This window comes from Protobothrops mucrosquamatus, unplaced genomic scaffold (assembly GCF_001527695.2).
Source record: "Protobothrops mucrosquamatus isolate PMUCROS unplaced genomic scaffold, P.Mucros_1.0 scaffold2614, whole genome shotgun sequence".
In the NCBI taxonomy this organism is placed as follows: domain Eukaryota; kingdom Metazoa; phylum Chordata; class Lepidosauria; order Squamata; family Viperidae; genus Protobothrops; species Protobothrops mucrosquamatus.
In genome coordinates, this window is record NW_015388668.1 from 25,876 (window position 1) to 45,440 (window position 19,565).

General features: G+C 46.2%; 1 protein-coding gene across 1 annotated transcript in view; it reads right to left on the reverse strand.

Moving 5' to 3' along the window:
• The window catches only part of DLG5 (discs large MAGUK scaffold protein 5), a 47,574-nt gene that overhangs the window by 16,555 nt on the left and 11,454 nt on the right, over nucleotides 1-19,565 (reverse strand). Inside the window, exons 6-22 of the mRNA XM_015825387.1 lie at nucleotides 19,012-19,042; nucleotides 18,724-18,954; nucleotides 17,675-17,859; nucleotides 16,786-16,911; nucleotides 15,549-15,681; nucleotides 15,270-15,397; nucleotides 14,690-14,865; nucleotides 13,521-13,624; nucleotides 13,013-13,105; nucleotides 10,511-11,536; nucleotides 9,229-9,367; nucleotides 7,972-8,164; nucleotides 7,111-7,232; nucleotides 5,577-5,666; nucleotides 4,437-4,605; nucleotides 2,116-2,278; nucleotides 266-399 (exon numbers count right to left, since the gene is read on the reverse strand). Of these exons, the coding sequence (XP_015680873.1) occupies nucleotides 266-399; nucleotides 2,116-2,278; nucleotides 4,437-4,605; nucleotides 5,577-5,666; nucleotides 7,111-7,232; nucleotides 7,972-8,164; nucleotides 9,229-9,367; nucleotides 10,511-11,536; nucleotides 13,013-13,105; nucleotides 13,521-13,624; nucleotides 14,690-14,865; nucleotides 15,270-15,397; nucleotides 15,549-15,681; nucleotides 16,786-16,911; nucleotides 17,675-17,859; nucleotides 18,724-18,954; nucleotides 19,012-19,042 (3,243 nt within the window). The remainder of the gene's footprint in view (nucleotides 1-265; nucleotides 400-2,115; nucleotides 2,279-4,436; nucleotides 4,606-5,576; nucleotides 5,667-7,110; nucleotides 7,233-7,971; nucleotides 8,165-9,228; nucleotides 9,368-10,510; nucleotides 11,537-13,012; nucleotides 13,106-13,520; nucleotides 13,625-14,689; nucleotides 14,866-15,269; nucleotides 15,398-15,548; nucleotides 15,682-16,785; nucleotides 16,912-17,674; nucleotides 17,860-18,723; nucleotides 18,955-19,011; nucleotides 19,043-19,565) is intronic.

Sequence of the window (19,565 nt, forward strand, 5' to 3'; positions counted from 1 at the left end):
GGCTGGCTGTTTGGGTGTGTGGGTCGGAACGGGGACAGAACAGCGTGCACTTCTTTTGTGTGAGTGGTGGGGCTCACAGGGAACCATACCCTCTTCCCCCCACCCCCCTGGCCAGGCCGAAAAGCCAAAAAGATTAAGGAAATCTGCTATAATCTGCCAATCAATCAACTGGTGCTTCACGGTAACACAGAATCTGGGTCTCTGGTTCAAACCTACCCCTGGAGAAAAAAGATCTTCGCAGGATACCGAGAAGGTCTAAGCTTACCTTGATCGTGAATGATTGCCCAGCTGGAACATGTGGGGATTGTACTGTGCCAAAATAGTTATGGTGTCGCACTGCTGCCCAATGATCAGCCGAGCTTGTTGTTCCGTAGCGTTTCGCAAGTTGATTCCATTAAACTGAAGGGAAGACAGGAACCACACACAGATTCACTCACAAAAGACTTCTGCGTTGAACGCTGCTAACCTTGCTTGCCTGAAATTTGACTTCCCCAACTGACGGAATATGTTGCACTAAGATTTTTTTCCAACTGATTGCTTCTCTTGCATTAAGTTGTGAGTGCATGCGTGCAAGCTCAGAGCTTGGTTTTGTAGTACTTAATGACCCCTTTGGGAGAAAGAAGCCTTTTGAGTTTTGAGGGAAATGCCATGCCTACATAGGTAGTTCTCTCGATTTACGAGCAGAATTGAGCCCAATTTGGTTCCATTTTACGCCCTTTCTTGCTAAGTGGATCGCTGCAGTTAATAAGTTAGTAACCCGGTTGTTAAGTGAAGCTGGCTTTGCCCCATTGGTTTTGCCTGTCAGAAGCCGGCTGGGCAGGTTACAAATGGTGATCACATGACCCTGGGACAGTAAAACTGTCGTAAGTACAAGCCAGTGGCCCAGCATCTGAATTTTGATCACATAAGCATGAAGATGCTGCAATGGTTGTAAGTGTGAAAAATGGTCATCAGTTGCTTTTTTGAATGTTGTTGCAACTTCGGTCACTGAACCTTGTTAAGTCAAGGACTGCCTGCGCCTACATAATGGTTGTCAGGATGAAGGCATTAGCCAGGGAGGGAAAGAAAATTCCTGAAAGGACATTAGTAAAAATAACCAGCTCCACCACCTCTCTGTGATGAGATCCCTTAATTTTCTTTTGAGTTACATTTGGGCAGATAAGCCCACTTCCAAACAAAACTCTTTTGCCATTTTTATTCTCTACAAAGCCCGAAGCATTCTGGGAAATAAAGAGAATGCTAGTGTTTTTCTTGGAAAAAATAATAATAAATAGGAATGTAACCACACTGCAAAAAACATGGACATGTGTGAACCCACAAGGGAGACACGCATAAAGGACAAGGGAGATGTGTTTGGATTCATCCCTGTTTACCAACAGCCTGCTAAACCAGCCATCCTTAGAAACAAGGGTATGCAGTCGAACAGGGGTCCCCAACCCCTGGTCTGTGGACCGGTACCGGGCCGCGGCATGCCAGCAACCGGTCCACACAAACAAGCAAAGCCCCATCCGTGGGATGCAGGCAGCACATGAAACCACACCCCCTCCGGTCCGTGGGAAAACCGCTCTCCACAGAACCAGTCCCTGGTGCCCAAAAGGTTGAGGACCTCTGCATTAGAGCATGTCAACAAAAACTAGTTAAAATGCCAATAAATCCGAGTATTTGAAGGCATCTGAACAGCTTTTTATCAAGGTAGCCCTTGACTTACGACTTACGACAATCGGGTCGTTAACCGAGATGTTTGTTAAGTGAGTTTTGCCCCATTTTACGACTTTTCCTGCTACCGTTGTTCAGATGATTAGTTAGTAACCCGGTTGTTAAGTGAATGCGGCTTCCCCATTGGCTTTGCTTGTCAGGAGGTCACAAAGAGGATCACACGAGACACTGCAACTGTCATAAGTACATGCCAGTTGCCAAGCAGCTGAATTTTGATCCCCTGACTGTGGGAGATGCTGCGTGGAAAACGGGCCTAGGTCATTTTTCTCAGTGCCGTCGCAACTTTGAATGGACACTAAATGAACTGTCGTAAGAGGAGGAGAATCCGTACTACCCAGTCAACTGAAAAGCAGCATTGTCGTGATCAACTCATTGCCCACCTCTACGGAAAAGCTTTACCTCTAACAACTGATCGCCATATTCAAGCCCGGCCTGATGGGCGATGCTGCCACCGGTTACTTTCGACACGAAAATCCCACCATTTTCCCCGCAGACAATGGAGATCCCCAGAGGTTCGACGCCCTTTTGCACTTTGACATGACGGGGTTCTTCCATGTAGAGTCTTCGGGAGAGAAAAAAAGAGAGCACAGGAACACCTCTTGAGCGAGCGTAGGAAGAGAGGGGAAAATAATAATAATAATAATTGCACGGAGGGCATGCACCGTGCCCACTGCCCCTTTCAAAAAGTGGAACAGCGGCCACTTTAAAATGTCGACTTAAAAACGGCAACATTCCTTTCCGCATGCGAGGGACAAAAGCCGGGGGTCAGATGGTTCTTCCACGGAACAGCTTCGATGCAGTCGGTGCTAACTTAAAGGGCATGGAATGGCAAACTAAATTATAAATTGAATTACGGTGGAAAACTCCGGAAATAAAACGTATCTTTGCTCATATTATATATATATATATAGGTTAATAAGCATATATAATAGGCAATTTCGGAATGCATTCTAGGAAGGAAAAAAGAAAAGCCTGACATCAATTTATAGCCATTTTTGGACCCTTTAGAGCAGTGATCCCCAACCTTTGTGGCTTGGCGACCCGGCTGGAGGCAGGGAGAGGGGAACTGGGCTGTGCAAGCGGCAGGCCGACGCGCACGCACACACACAACTCAACTGCAAGTCAAGTTGCCTGTGCGTACGTGTGCGTATGCGTGCCGGCCTGCTGCTCGCGCGAGTTGAGTTGCGTATGCACATGTGTGCCGGCTCTCCTCTTGTAGGGCCCGGTTAAAAATAGACCGCAGCTCGGTTAGTGGGCTGCGGGTCAGGGGTTGGGGACCCCTGCTTTAGAGTGCATTTCTATAGAAATATAGAAATATAGTTCTAGCTCATGGGGGTGAATCACAAGATGAAGGAGGGAAAGCTGAACTCTGACCGTTTTGTGCTTCTACGCAAGTAAAATGCAAGGTTAGTCGATGGAAATTAAGCAGCTCTAAAGCAAACTCAAGCCGTTAATTCACGATGGCGTCTCGCATGGTAGCAACGCAATTACCCATGCAGTATTTTTCCCCCCCTTGGGGAGGGTTTATCCAAACATGTAAATAGCACACGAATAACTGCTCAAGGACAACCTGTATATCAAGCCAACCTCAAACTCCTGAGGGAACAGAACCTTGGCGTAGGAGCCACAGGAATTCTCAGAAAAGACCTATTACGGAACAAATATCTGAAAGGTGAAGAGGGATGAAGAAAGGAAGGAAGAAAAAGAAAAAAGAGCCTTAGAGAAAGATGTAGTAGTCAAAGCTATACTACACATTGACGTATGGAAATGATGCCCTTAGTGCTGGTCTATAGCCACTGAATCCTGGTTCAACTGGGCCCCACATTTATGTTGCTAAGCGAGACCTTTCTTAAGTGAGTTTTGCCCCATTTTAGGACCTCGCTTGACACCGTTGTTAAGTGAAGCACTGCAGTCCCTTGCGTTAGGAACACACGTTAAGTGAATCCGGGTTTCCCCCATCGACTTTGCTTGTCACAAGGTCGCAAAAGGGAAAATCACGTGATCCCGGGGCGGTCATAAATATGAGCCAGTTGCCAAGCGTCTGAATTTGGATCACGTGACCCTGGGGATGCTGCGACGGTCGTAAGGGTGAGAAATGTTCGTAAGTCACGTTTTTCAGTGCCATTGTAACTTTGAATGGCCCGGTTCCAAACAGGCCACGGCCCGGGGATTGGGGGCTCCTGCTTTAGTTTACTGCTCTGCTATTGAAAAGAGTCGTTCTTGCTAAGTAACACACAACGGATCGCTGTGCCTTCCTTAACAGTCTGTTGCTAAGAAAGGAGACGCCGTATTCACAGTCATCTACACATCCCTTGTTTGGTGTCCTGGCCAAAAATGCAGCCAAAGCCACAAAACCACGATACTAACCAGGACAGCAATACTCTGGCTGTTGATAAACCAGGGCAGACTAAGCACAGGAGGAGAATGCGACACAGATCAAAGAAGGCAACCATGAAACTATGGAAATGGCATGAAGTAGAGACAAGAAACAATAAGCAGATGGGACAACTATAATTGAGAGTAAACCCAGTACTATAGGACAGAGTTCCCAAAACTTTCTGGCCAGAAGAAACTTCCCCAAAGAAGGCAACGGAAGGCCATTTCCACATTGTTGTCCAGAAACTTGCATGGATTTGAGGCCATCAGGAACGGAGCTTGATCAAGCCACGTTCTTTCCCTCGGAGGGGGAAAGCATTGGCATAACCACAACTACAACTTACTTGTCTTTTCGACGTTGCCCCATAGAGACCGGGCTCACTGAAATCCTGGGCAAGGTGGAAAGAGAATTTTGTGATTGGCTACTGGCAAAAGATGAGGTCTCCAAGTTAAGCGGCGACTGGGGTGGGGTTACCAAGCTGGGGCTGCTACATTCAGAATGAGACAAAGAACCTGCAATAAACAACAGACAAATATCCATGTTGATCTAGTACAAACTTTCATTTCATGAACACAACAAGGAGCTCACACATTCCCTGCGGGGTTATCTCCAAGCATTTTGGACTGGGTTTCCATCGAAAGCATCTCTATCTCTCAACAAATCATGCACACATATGTGGCCCAGGGAAACAACACATCATCATCATCATCATCATCATCATCATCATCATCATGATGAGGAGGAGGAGGTGGTCATATAGTCCAACCCCCTGCTCAGGCAGGAAACTCTGTATCATTTCAGACAAATGGCTGTCCAGTCTCTTCTTAAAAACATCCAGTGTTGCAGCATTCACTGCTTCTGGAGGCAGGTTGTTCCACTGGTTAATTGTTCTCACTGTCAGGAAATGTCTCATTTGTAGGTTGCTTCTCTCCTTGATTAGTTTCCATTCATTGCTTCTTGTCTTGCCTTCCAGTGCTTTGGAGAATAGCTTGACTCCCTCTTCTTTGGGGCAGCCCCTGAGATACTGGAACGCTGCTATCATGTCCCCTCTCGTCCTTCTCTTCGTTAAACCAGACATAACCAATTCCAGCAACCGTTCCTTATATGTTTTAGCCTCCAGTCCCCTAATCATCTTTGTTGCTCTTCTCTGCACTCTTTCCAGAGTCTCAATGTCTTTTTTACATCGTGGTGACCAAAACTGGATGCTGTATTCCAAGTGTGGCCTTACCACAGTACGGATGTATACACATACATGGCGAGAAAAACATCTGGTGTTAAACTCGCAAGGTTTGTTTTTCTCTCCGTGTATATGTATACATCCGAACTAGACTGTGTTGTTTCTCTGGGCCACGTTATGTGTGTGTCTGTGGGTATATGCACAATTTATTTTACTTGTTTATTTTTTGCCACGCTTCTGCAGTGTACATTGGAGGTGGTTACCCTTTGAGGGCTGGAAAAGAAGAAAAGTATGGACATTACTTACCTCTGTCAGAACCAATGATGGACCTTGGGTACCGTGGTGTCAAAGGTATCTTTATTCGTTCTGTTCTATACTGTAAATTGCTGGAGGAGCCTATTTGGGGGTGGAAAATGAGAGGGGGAAAAAAAAGATAGACTTAAGGAGGAGGGGAAAAAAAAGAAATAAATTCATTTAAATTCCAAGAAATCAGCCAGGCTGGTAACGAGACTCTTTGAAGTACATTTTACTTGGTAAGAATTCTCATTGGATTTGGACAAACTTGAGTTTAGGAAGATAGCTCCACAGATTTAAACGTAGAGTTACTTCAATCAAGTGCAGGATGGGGGAGCATCTTTTTTTTAAATAAATAAATACATGGATTTAGGAGTAGAGGGCAACCTCTCGCCCTCTCTCTGAAGCCCCTCTCTCCAAAAATAATAATAATAATAATAAAGTTGGAAGGGATCTTGGAGGTCATCTAGTGCAACCCCCTGCTCAGGCAGGAAAGCCTATACCATTCCAGACAAATGGGGTGTCCAGTCTCTTCTTAAAGACTTCCAGTGTTGGAGCATTCACCGCTTCTGGAGGCAGGTTGTTCCACTGGTTAATTGTTCTCACTGTCAGGAAGTTTCTCCTTAGTTCTAGGTTGCTTCTCTCCTTGGTTAGTTTCCATCCGTTGCTTCTTGTCCTGCCTTCAGGCGCTTTGGAGAATAGTTTGACCCCCCTCGTCATCAACTTTAAATGGCCTTTGTTGCACAGTCAAGAATGGACAAAATATTATATTTTGTCGTTACTGATGGACTCAAAGGCTGGTCGGAAGCCTCTTATAGACAACTCTTCTATCACTTTTTAAAAGTTTCTCATCTAGAAATCTCCCTGTTTTGCAATGGAAAATAGAATCTTTGTTCCTACATGTTGTGTGTGCAGCAAAGCATAACACCTAGCTAGGTCTGCATGTTAACTACGCATAAACACACAGGCCAATGAACTGTACATCAGTACGCTGATGCCAGTGTATTATCTCAAAGATATAGTGCTAAACAGTCTATAGGTACAATGCTGATCAATGAAATAAATTGGATTTTAACGCCAATCGATCAAATCAATACATAACATTTGTGGGTCATACTGAGGCTTGTGAGAGAGGGGTGTGGTGTCCTAGTGGTAAAGATGGTTGCCTCCCACTCAGAAAGTTGAGAGTTCAATTAGGTAGTGGCAGATATTTCTCTTAGGGTGCAAAGAAAAAAAATATTTGCTGTGAACTCTGTGTAGGCTTCAGGAAGGGCATCTGGTCAGTAAACTCTTGGCTCCATCCAGTCACCCAGACTCTACTCCGAATTAAGGGATTACAGGGTGTTAAAAAAGGATTTTTATTGAGGTTTTTGAAAGGATAGAGGGTGGGAGGATGGTGGCCTCACCAGCTCGCAAAACATCTTCTCTAGAACATTTCAAGAGCTCTCCTGTCCAACAATGTCCCTCTGCGAAGGGAAACCCACATCCACGATACACTTACGACTACAAAAACAAAGCAGACCATGTCTTCTTTCAGACATCTTACCCAGTCTTGCGCTAGAAGGCAATGAATTTGAACCATGGGACGATCTTGAGCGCGTATTTTCGGAGCACTCACTGGAGTGCTTGTGACTCAGATCCAAACTCAGATGTCCCTGGTGCTGAGCACTGCAAGACAAAAAAAAATGGGATATTCGGTCACATGCATCCAACGGCCAAACAGGATTTGGCTGAAGTACAGCTGCAGCAGGACAGCCCTGAGGCTTCAGGTGGGGAAAGCAGGCAGCTGCAGCCGGTCAGTGATGAGGAAGAGGAACTGCCTTCTGCACCTGATCTGAGAACATGTAGGGCAGAGAAAAGGCAGGAGCAGAGGAGGTCAGCCTGATTCCTCAAGAGGAGAAAGCCTCGCCCATCTTGATGGGCTGCACCAGAAGCTGGCTATTTAGCACAGCAGACAGAGGGAGGTGATGCTGGGAACAACATGTTCATTTCCTGGCCGTGTGTTTCCTGGTCGTTGTGATTCTTGCCTTGCTTTGGATTGACACCGTGCCTTGACTTGGATCAAGCCTTGTAAACTCTGTATTGTGGATTTAATTTTGCCTGGTGGGTTTATCTTGTTTGGGAAACTTTCAAGTGCCTTGTGGACTCACTGGCCATCGCTCTCTGGACTAGCATCGGTCTGCTTTGGGCTGGATTTAATTGGGACAGTTCTGGGGTTTTGGTGAAGGGAATTGTGAGGGAATATTAATAAACCCACTGAACCACAGTTATGTCTGGGGGGGCAGAACAGCACACCTGATGCCTCTTTGAAGGCTTCTCTGAACCTTCTGCCTGACCATAATTAGAAGAAGAATGCTACAACCCAAGTCATTTGACTTTCGTTCACGATTCTCCTTATCTAAGTCACCTGGGATGCAGGTGTTGGTGGCAGTATTGATTGGTTGCAGATGAGCAGTTGGTGGTGGCAATTCTATGGCTCCAGGCTGTGTAAATGGGATTTCTCATCACTGCTGTCACAGCAGAACACGGCGCAATGTTTCTTGGGACGGTACCTATAGAGCAAAGAGAAGTTATATAGAGTAACCTCTGCAGTAGGGTAGCTCAGCCATAATAGACAACTGATTGGTGCAGAAAAAAGGCCCCAAAGATACAGGCAGCCTTCAACTTCCTGTGCAATTCAAGGTGTTGCTGATCACCTTGTAAGCCCTTCATGGCATGGGTCCAAGTTGCCTGAGGGACCGTCTCACCCCACTGGGATTGGCCTCGTCCCACTGATGCCAGCAGAGGAGGCGTGCTGCAGGTCCCGTCAGCCTGATTATTCCGGCTGGTGGGGTCCAGGAGGGGGGAGGCTTCTCTGCTGTGGCTCCTGCCCTCTGGAACACCTTGCCCCCTTCCCCAATGTGAGGTTGGCCCTAACCCTCCTATCTTTTCATAAGGACCTGGCTCTGCCAGTTGACATGCTGGCTGAGGAATTCTGGGAGTTGAAGTCCACAAGTCATCAAAGGGCCAAGTTTGAAGAACCCTGCCATAGGGCAGTGGTGGCGAACCTATGGCACGGGTGCCAGAGGCGGCACTCAGAGCCCTCTCTGTGGGCGCACGTGCCGTTGCCCCAGCCTTGCCTCCCCCCGTGATCCCCTCCTCACCAGAAACCCCCTGGAGGAGAGTCGCCCCCGAGCTTGGCCCACGCGGAGCAGCGCAGCCAAGGACATGGCAGCCAGGCAGCATAGACAAGACTCTGTCCTCACACCCCATCATGCACAGTTGATGCTGCGGGGTGTGGACAGAGGGCATGGCTGCCATGGCGCTGCTGGGCTGCCTGGGTGATCTGCGGCAGGCCCTGGAGGTGGTGAGTGGCCCTGCGGGCAGGCAGGGTGGGGCGGAGTGGGGGCAGGGCAGGGGGTAGAGTGGGGCAGGGCAGGGCAGGGGGTGGGACAGGGGCGGGGCCAGTTTTTGGGCACTCGGTCTCTAAAAGGTTCGCCATCACTGCCATAGGGGATGCTGCAACGGTCGTAAGGGTGAAAAACGGCCGTAAGACATTTTTTTCCCCCAGTTCCGTTGTAACTTTGGTTACAAACTGTTGTTAAGTCAAGGAGTATCTGCAGTTGGGCAGATATCATGCAACAGAAGAAAATCTGAACTGATCATGCAAATCATTGGTACGAACCTCCTGACAAGCTTCCGGAGTATAAACAGGCCGACACGAAACCATCGCTGTGACGACTCGCCCGTTTGGGTGAATATGTCGGCCATTCTTGTGTCTCTGGAGACAGGAACTCTTCACTCGCTGGAATGTATTTCTGTACCTGGGCAAGAAAATCCAAAGCATCTTCCTGTGTTATGGGTCATATTTCCAACAGAAGCCCAAAGGCACCATTATTAGAGCCACTGCCAAAAAAATCTCTATTTATACAGGTGTGTTGCGTTTCACAGCAAATTAGGACATCTTTCCCAACAAAATGACCTCCCAACAGGCTCTTTGATCTACTCTCAGAACAAACATTCCAGGTTAGATATAATACTCAACATACATTTCTACAATTTCTACTCGCATACAACTAGTATGATGTGACACAAAAATGTTTACGTATCCCTTTTGTTACAGCTTGATCACACTTCCCCTCCCCTTTTAGTGGAATTTTGGGCTGGTTTTCTACAGTACATTTCCTGGCTTAATTGAGGGAAATAGAACAAAAAAAAGTGCCTATAATCAGACCTGGCATGAAAATTGTCAAATGTTCTGCCTCTTAGGAGCCAGCCACCACCAAAAAAGCTAATACAATCCTGGGTTGTGTAAACAGGGGCGTAGAATCAAGATCACGCAAAGTATTAGTACCGTTTTATAAAGCCCTAGTGAGGCCACACCTGGAATACTGCAGCCAATTTTGGTCACCATATCACAAAAAAGACGTTGAAGAGTTTGAAAAAAATTCAGAGAAGAGCATCTAAGATGATCAAAGGCCTGGAGATTAAAACATACACTCTCTGTGGCCAACTTGTCTTGGCCAACTTACACGTGGGACAACTCACCTGTGGCCAACTTGCTGTGGGACAATTCAACAATTCAATTTAATTCTTTAAAATAATTTAAAAAATTAATTTTGTCAAAGTTTTGTCTTTCACACTTCCTTTTGTCCCTCCTTTGCCTTCTTTTATTTAACAATCCTATTCCACCAGTTCTTTGGTACTGCTGTAACTCTTGTCCTGTGGTGAGTTGCCCCACAGCAGCGAGTTGGCCACAGGGAGTTGGCCGTTGTCAACTTAGCTGCGGTGAGTTGGCCACGACACATTGTCCTAGACCCTGTTCAAGAAGCATCCTGGCACACCTTGAACAACAAGTCAACCTTTCTGCAATGCGACCCCCTTTGACGTCGGAAAGATAATTTAAGCTCTGAATTCACTGGGGAAAGGACTAGCCAGCATCCTTTTTTCCAAGATCCCATATCTACCTGCCGAGATGGATTAGGGATGGGCACGGGGTTTAGTTTATGCCTGAAGGCGGGAGCAGATTTGGGCCTCGGTCTTTTAATTTCAGGCTCTTCCGCTCTTTGAAAGCCAAGGTCCTCTTCACAGGGTTTTCTTGAAGGCAAGTGTCCAGGGTCTCCTGCCTCCTCCCTGTAGTATTGTCCTGAGGGTCTCCCTCGCCCCTTGAGAACACAGGAGTCGGGCTTCTGTTCAATGGAAAGCGGGGGCTGGACTGTCGCTGGACTAGGAGGGGGGGATCCCGTCGTCACCGTAGGCTCCGAGGTAGAGCTGGCCTGCTGTTTGTGTTTAAATTTAATAGAATCGCTTCTAGTTGGAGGTGTGGGCGGAGTGGAGACGGCTTCTGCTTTGGAAGGCTGGGCTGACGGTCCCAACATCGGATTGGGAGACAGATAATCCATCTTGGGAGGCGTCAAGGGTCTTTTGAAAGTGTCCGGGTCAAAGATGGATTTCCTTTGTTTGGGCTTTTTGTACACGGAGAATTTTTCCGTTTCGGCCGGACCTAAGTTGACCAGCACTTTGGGCCAGGTGCCACCGCTGTGTTTCCCGCCCGGTCCTTTGTCTAAGGCGCTCTCAAGCACAAGGCAGTCTGCGACTGTGGGTTCAAAGGAGAGCCTCTGGTTATCCAGGTTCACTATCCCGTAACTTGGGTCCCCGTACCCATCGGGACCGAAGGATCCGAGGCTGTGTTCCGAATTACTGTGGCACTCGTGGACCGTGTTCCGGTGGGAGTCAGTATGTAAAACGCTACTGGAAAACGTTTTCAGACTGCAGTACAAGCCGTTCTCTTGATCGCTCTGATCCTTCTTGACATCCATTATGTCCGGGCTGAAAATATCGGTCTGGGTTGAACTGTTGTGTTTTAAGTTCCTTTTATTTTGAACCTGTACGTCTGACGGGTGAGTCCTGCCGTTGGAGATCTTCTCCGGATCCTTAAGGTTTTCAAATATGTTTTGGCCACTCCAAGAGGAACACGAGCTCTGAGGATAAACCTAGAAGGAGGAGAAACAACACCAGCTGGTTGCAGAATTTACAGATGCAGCTGTGCGATAGAGCGGTCCCAAACTTATATATTAATCTACCAATGTTTAGTGCTAGGCTGCACTGAAATACATTAATATTTTGTACCCTTATACTGTTAGAAGAAAAGCTGAATTCTAAAAATCATGTAAAATACATTGATTTCTTTGGGAAGTTATTCTGTAATTTATATTATTGGTTTTTTTAACTAATTATGGGATGGGGAAAAAACTCTAACATAGTTTCCTCCCCCTAAGCCTTCTAAAAGTGTTGGGCTAAACCAGTGGTTCTCAACCTTTTTAATGCCGCGACCCCCAACTGGTCGTAAGTCGAGGACTAAACCGGTCGTAAGTCGAGGACTACCCAACCGGTCGTAAGTCGAGGACTTTCCCTACCCGGGAGCGCCACGCATGCGTGGTTCCGCCCCCTGCACCGGCCGAGGCGTAGCTGGCAAGCGGCAGAGACGGAGCAGGCCGACCACCAGCTGGCCCAGCCCAAGGGAGGTAAGGCACCCACCGGAAAAGGGGAAAAAATGGCAGACAAAAAAAATGGCAGACAGCCTTGCTTGGCGACCCCCGTGAAATGGTCGATCGACCCCAAATGGGGTCGCGACCCATAGGTTGAGAACCGCTGGGCTAAACCTTGTAAAATCCCATAGAGTGCATACATCTAAAACAAACACAGAGAAGTGGAATTCACTACCCTAAGATCTATGAATGGCCAAAATTTCGATGGCTAGTTTAGAGGATTGGATAAATTCAGTAGGACAGGCCTAATGAAAGCTATCGGTAACTTAAGACTCCTTTGTCATCTTGGAAATGACATACTCTCACTTGTTCCCTGAAGTGAAGGGAGCATCCTGCAAATAACAGATGCAAGGAGAAAGACATGACAATTAAGTAAGCTGCAGGATCCAATCTGGGTCGGTTTTGTCTGCCAAGCTTTTGGACTCCAATATTCAATTTTGCAGCTATTCAGATTGTTGGACGAGCAGGGACAAAAACAGCCAGGGAAGTGATTGAAGCCTGGGAATCGGGCCCCTGATCAGTCAACAAGAATGCTGATTTACCCCCAGCCTATCAAGTACTTAGAAGATGAGGGCCAGGCAGCATCCCCGTTCACATGTGCACATGCGTGTGTAAAAGCCCCTGCTCCTCCCTTTCCCACCAGGCCAGCAAACCAGAAAGGTTGAGGAACTCTACTTTAACGGGTTGTTCAACCAGGACAGGCTGGTTTCTCCACCCGAAAAGATGCTACAACGTGACGTACGAGTCGATTTTGCTTAATCTTCTGGTATCTCATGATCTTCTTCACAGGAAGAAAGGGGGATGGTGCATGGCGAAATATCAGAAGAAGAAGACAACTGCAAAGGTGGTTGATACAATCTTCTCCTGTTAAATAAATATTATTCACCGACAAAAGACTACGCCCTCTTTGTTCCCGCTCACCTTCATCAACGAAAGCGTAAGAGACTCCCGGCAATTTCGCAGCAAAGCTTCGCATTCCGTCAGTGATTTATTATCTAGTGCAATTCCATTTATCTGCAGGAAAATGGAGACGTATCAAGCATGCAACAGTCAAGAATCCGGCTTTCCCCATTGTCTAAAGGTGGCAAAAGGGACACTGCAACTGTCCTAAGTACCTGCCAGTTGATTTACAACCAGTCATTTAGCGATCATTAGAAATTTACGACTGACCCGAAAAGTAGGACTTACCACCTGAATCAGAAATTTTGATGGGTTAGGCCCCTTCCGTGGCCCTGTGGCAATCTGGGCACATTTACAGCTGTTTGCAGTCTCCAGTGATCACGTTTTATGATGGTTGCCTACCAACCACTTATAGTTAGCATGTAACTTGACAAGAAATATCTCTGCTTCCAGCTTCCCATCTCATCTGATTTGAATTTCTATGGTAAATCTCCTCTATGGACTAAAAGCAGACTGGAAAATAATTTACCGCAATGATCCTGTCTCCCACAGTGAGGGACCCATCCTTGGCCGCTGGACTGCCCGTCGTGATGGTGGCCACAAAGACGCCATTTTCTAAACCAATTCCGCTATCTGAAATGGAGAAGACCAAAGCCAAGGTCAATTTTTAGCACTCGATTTTGTTCTGAGTTCTCGGCATCCGGCACCAGCTTGGTGACTTTGGAAACTAAGCAAAGCCTGGTTTGGTCGGGATTTTGGATGGAAAAACTCCCAGAAATGTCAGGGATCAGGCTACATTGGGAAGTTTTTTTTAAAAAAAAAAAGTCATCCAAAATGATGACCTATTACTGCCAAGAAAAAGACTGTATATGGCAGTGATGGCAAACCTTTTAGAGACTGAGTACCCAAACTGCAACCCAAAACCAATGAATATCCAATGTTAGCAGACTTGACAACCCACTTATGCATCGTCGGGTGCCGGGTGGGTGCGGCCCATTGGGTGGGTGCGGCCCATTGGGTGGGCGTGGCTGCGGTGGTAATGGCAGACTGGGTGGGACTAAAAAGTTCAATCAATCAATTCCAACTTTGCAAGATTTTTTTTTCCCGCAAGAACTTGAAATTGACTGATTGAACCTTTTTTTTTTTTTTGCACACGGCAGGGGAGGCCTAACGCGAAAAGGTTTTATAAAACCCAGCTGAAGGCCTAGGACTGGGGCAACAGTGCGCGTGCCCACAGAGAGGGCTCTGAGTGCCGCCTCTGGCACCTGTGCCATAGGTTCGCCACCACTGGTATATGGTGACGTACATGACGCCACCACTGGTATATGGTGACGTACATGAAAGAACTGAGGTTGACTTACGGGAGACTTCTAATTTAGGAAAGTCGGTATCCTAAGAGCTACTGGACATAGCGATGCAACCACGGCCGTTGCAAAAAGAAATTAAATTGGACGTTTTAGAATCATTAATACCAAATAGAAAACATCTTCCATAACAGGATTCCAATCTTATAGGAACACAGACGAGGGAAGCCTATCAATGTACGTATTCGCTTCGACAGCAAATCCAGGAACGCAGACCAGGGAATCTACTTATTCACTTGCTGAGCGAACCCATGACATGAAGAATGCAGTGGAAATACTGGCTGGATCCCCGCATATTTGCCAACCTGACTCTGAGGCGCCACGAGGACCTCACCTTTGTGGCCCGAAAGGCTGATGTGTAGCGGGGTTACAATCTTCCCTCCCAAGGACTTCCTTCGCCGGACCACCATATTGATAACTCCTCCGCCGTTGAGGACTGCTTTTATGACTTGTTTTTTGTCCTTGTTGGTAAGATCCACGTCGTTTATCTTCAGGAGCCAGTCGTTCACCCTGATTAATTAGAAATTAGACATTAATTAGAATTTAATTGATTGATTGATTTCTAGCAGGACTACCCGATTCTGTTAACAGCACAGAGCTGAAGAAGCTTCTTGGATGAGAAGTGAAAGGTCTTCAAAGAAAAACAAGAAAGTCCAGTTGCCCCCTGAAAAAGCATCTTTGGGTCAACCAGGAACATGACCGAGAATCTCCATAGACCAGGGGTAGGCAACCTTGGGTCTTTTATGACTTGTGGACTTCAACTCCAAGAATTCCTGAGCCAGCTATGGCTCAGGAATTCTGGGAGTTGAAGTCCACAAGTCATAAAAGAGCCAAGGTTGCCTACCCCTGCCATAGACATTTAGCTGTTCGATTCAATTCAACTCAAGTGTTTGGCCAAACTACCCCCAGGATACCTCAATCGGCCGTCTGCAATGCTTCCTTTGTCGACTTTGGTGACAAATATCCCGCAGTCTCCAGGAAGATAAGGTTCGTTCACTCCTTCGGCCACATCGAAACCGAGAGCCTTCAAATCCATGTCTTCCTAAAAGATACACACATTCGCCTGTAGTAATTTCTTACTAAGGACACGCGAGCACACGCGAGGTATTGCTTTACCTCCTCTCTCTGTTTGCTGGGAACTTTCCAGCCACGGAGCTCTTATTGCTGACCTGGGAGCAGGGTCTTTCACTTACCCTGTCTTTCTCGAACTCTACTACTTCCGTTTCCCACTCCATTGAATCTGTGTCAATGGCGGAATCGTGGGAACTGTGAGCCATCAGCTGCCGAAACCGTGCCTCTTTCTCCAGCTGATTCTCCATCTTCTCTCTGTGGAAAATCGAACATCACAATCGGGACGGAGGGACCGCTTATTCTCTCTCACCTTTACAGGCGCAATTTCAAGGCTTGGGTTCTGATTTCAGGTAAACCTGATCACTGCTTAATAGGCAGGGGATGCAAAGATGCTACCTTGAATGAAATCTGCTAAGTGGGCCAAGAATGAATCTCTCCCAACCTATCCAGACTGGAGCATCACAGTTTATTTGTCTTCTGATTCAAAGTTAGTCCGATAGACAGATCTATTCTTTTCTTTCTTTCTTTCTTTCTTTCTTTCTTTCTTTCTTTCTTTCTTTCTTTCTTCTTTCTTTCTTTTTCTTTCTTTTCTTTCCTTCCTTCTCCATCTTCCTTCCTTCCTTCTCCATCTTTCTTCCTCCCTCCCTCCTTTCCTCCCTTTTACTCCCCTTCCTTCCCATCCTCGCCTGCCTGCCTTCCCTCCCTCCCTCCTTCCCTCCCTCCCTTCTTTCCCTCCCACTCTTGTCTTTCTTCCTTCCCTCCCTCCCTCCCTCCCACCCCTTCCTTCCTTCCTTCCTTCCTTCCTTCCTTCCTTCCTTCCTTCCTTGGTGGCACAGTGCTTAGAATGCAGTATTGCAGACTAACACCGGCCACAGCCAGTAGTTTGATCCTAACTGGCTCAATGTTGACTCAGCCTTCCGTCCTTCTTTCCGAAGTCGGTAAAATGAGGACCCAGATGGTCGAGGGCAAGAGGCTGACTCTGTAAGCTGCTTAGTGAGGGCTGTAAAAGAACTGCGAAGCGGTATATAAGTCTAAGTGCTTTTGCTATTGCTATTTGTACCCTGGCTGGCCAACTACTGACAAGCAAAGACAATGGGGAAGTCAGGTTCACTTAACCATTGTGTAACCTCCTTAACCACTACAGCGATACACTGAACAACTGTGGCAAGGAACATTGTAAAACAGGGCACAACTCACATTCAACAACTGTCTGCTTTAGCAAGAGAAATGTTGGGCTAATTGTGCTGGTAACTCAAGGACAACCTGTGCTTTCATGCCATAAATATCCCGTCCTCCCAAGGGTTGTGCCTGGAAAGAAAGACCTGACACAGAGCATGCAAAGAGTTTTGTATCACCTACTTCAGTTCCTTCAATTCGCGTCCGGCGTCGTTCTTTTGCTTTCTCATGTCGTCCAGGTTGCGGAGGGCCTCCGCCAAGTCGCTCACGGCGCGGTCCCTTTCCCGTCTCAGGTTATCGCACAAAGTTCTTCAAAGAAATGGAAACACAAGGTCAGAGGGCTGCTGCAGGTGCCACAACAAGAGTCCCCACGCGGCCTCCGTGCCCTTTTCTCTAGGACAGAACACAGGCAGTCCAACCAGCGCAACTAGATCAATCAATAAAATAACCTTTATCACGATATAAGGACCGATGGTTCTACGTGGAGAACCTTTTTCTCAGCTAAACTAAACAGGATTAGTCAACCCGTTGGAAGTTTTCAGATGGGAAATCTCTGCCTACTCTTTCACTCTGTTACGTGCAATATATATTGGGGGCACGGAGTACATAATTTAGTGACCATTCAAAGTTGCAACAGCACTGGAAAAAAGGGACCTACGACCGCTTTTCGCACTTACGACCTCCCCAGCATCCCCAGTGATCATTTGATCAAGCTCAATTGGGGTTTTTTCCCCCTAAGGTACAGATTCCTTTAATCAATTGTTGCAGACCTGCAAATGGCACCTTTGATCCTATTCAAAAAGCAGAAAGACTTTAATGCGTTGAGTTGAAAAATGATCAAGTCTTCTGTGGCCATCTTGTCACGGCCCACTCTCTGTGGCCAAAACTGGACGTTTTTAAGAAGAGACTGGACAGCCGTTTGTCTGACGTGGTATAGAGTTTCCTGACTGAGCAGGGGGTTGGACTAGAAGACCTCCAACTTTATTATTATTAGTGCTGTTGTTGTTGTTGTAAGTCGGGGACTGTGTGTACAGTCCTGGATAGTGCAATTTCCTAGAAAGGATCGTTTTACCGTATGCTCTCTCGTTCGGCAACGATCTTGTCCCGCTCCTGGAAAGCCCAGTCCCGTCTGCATTTGGCAACTTCCGCTTCTTGCGTCGCTTCTTTTAACTCCTGCGACATGGCCTCGTACTGCTTCCGAAGGATTTCTATTTCTTTGTTCGCCCTTTCTACATCCAGCGTGGCTGAATCTTGTATCTGCGAAAAAGCAGATCACGGAATCAGAAGCAACGCCAGATAATACGAAAGCGGGCGCCTCAGAGTTGTGGAGGGGAGAACCCAAGCCAGATTTAAAAGAAAAGAAAAGAAAAGAAAAGAGAAGAAAAAGAAATTAAAACATTCTGACAACATGGTTTGAAAATATTGGAAGCTCTGGATTTATTTCAATAGAACCCCAATAATCTATCGTCCATTCTGTGGTTGCTTCTGTAGACTTCGCTTTGATTGCTAATGCATTTTACATCAGATTTAAAAAATAATAATAATAATAATTTGCGCTCAACATAGGTACAATTTGCAATTTTTATTATTATTATTATGGGCAAGGATTTCATTTCCCCCACCCTCAGTTAGTGAGCCTGTATTCTACAATCAGATTAAATCTCGGTTGTCAATGTGATCCTCTGAAGAACTCACTCTCATTCTTATGCAATTGTTTAATTTATGTAATTTATGTACAACGATTAAGTGAAGTTGCTTTTTTTTGTGAAAAATTGAAGAGAAATTGAAAAATTGCCAAGCAAGTTCAACAAATTTGGCCATTATAAGAAATAAAACAAAAAAACAAAAAAAATGCCTCTTTCTCTCCCCACTGTGTCCTACTATTTGCTTTTGTGTTTTGGTATTTTATTCTATAATCTAATAAAATGCCTTTTCTTTTCTTTTCTTTTCTCTTTCTCTCCCCACTTTGTCCTACTATTTGCTTTTGTGTTTTGGTATTTTATTCTATAATCTAATAAAATGTTATAAAATTAAAAGAAAAAGAAAAAGACAAAAAGGACTTCCAAGAAAACAGCATCCTACTCCGCAATCTTTCAAAAAAAAAAAGAGTCACAGTGTTACCTGGCGTGCTTGGTAGTATTCTCGTAGTAGGTGGTCCCTCTGGATAATGGCTTCCGTCCTCTCCTTCCTGGCTACATCCCTCTCTTCTTTCACGGTCTCAATATCCTTACATGCCTGGTCCAGCTCCTTCTGGGCCTCAGCCTTATCCTTCACTTCATGGCAATATTTTTCCAGAAGCTCATTCCTTTCGCAGATGGCTCGGTCTCGCTCCACCAGAGCGGAATTCAGCTCCTGAAAGGGAAGCAACCCCTGGTAGGTCCGTCAACTGCTGTAAGAAGCTTCTCATACACTGAGCAGACGTTGGACCCGTTCAAAGCTCCTGGTGTTGACCAAAAAGAAACTCTAACCGCCGGGCATGTATTCAAGGTCGTTAACTAGTAACTTAAATTTAAGTCGTTTTCTGCGCACAACTTGTGTGGAACCCAGAGGTGCTTTTTTTTTCAGGAGACAACTGGACTTTCTTGTCTTTCTTTCGAAGACGTTTCGCTTCTCACCCAAGAAGCTTCTTCAGCTCTGACTGGATGGTGGGGAGTGGAAGGATTTATATTGCTTGCTGAAGAAGCTTCTTGGATGGATGGATGGATGGATGGATGGATGGAAGGAAGGAAGGAAGGAAGGAAAGAAAGAAAGAAAGAAAGAAAGGAGGGAGGGAGGGAGGGAGAAAGAAAGAAAGAAAGAAGAAAGAAAGAAAGAAAGAAAGAAAGAAAAGGAGGGAAGGAAGGAAAGAAGGAAAAAAGAAAGGAAGGAAGAAAGGAAGGAAGGAAGGAAGAAAGAGAAAGAAAGAAGGGATGGAGTGAAGGAAGGAAGGAAAGGAAGGAAGGAAGGAAGGAAGGAAAAAAAGA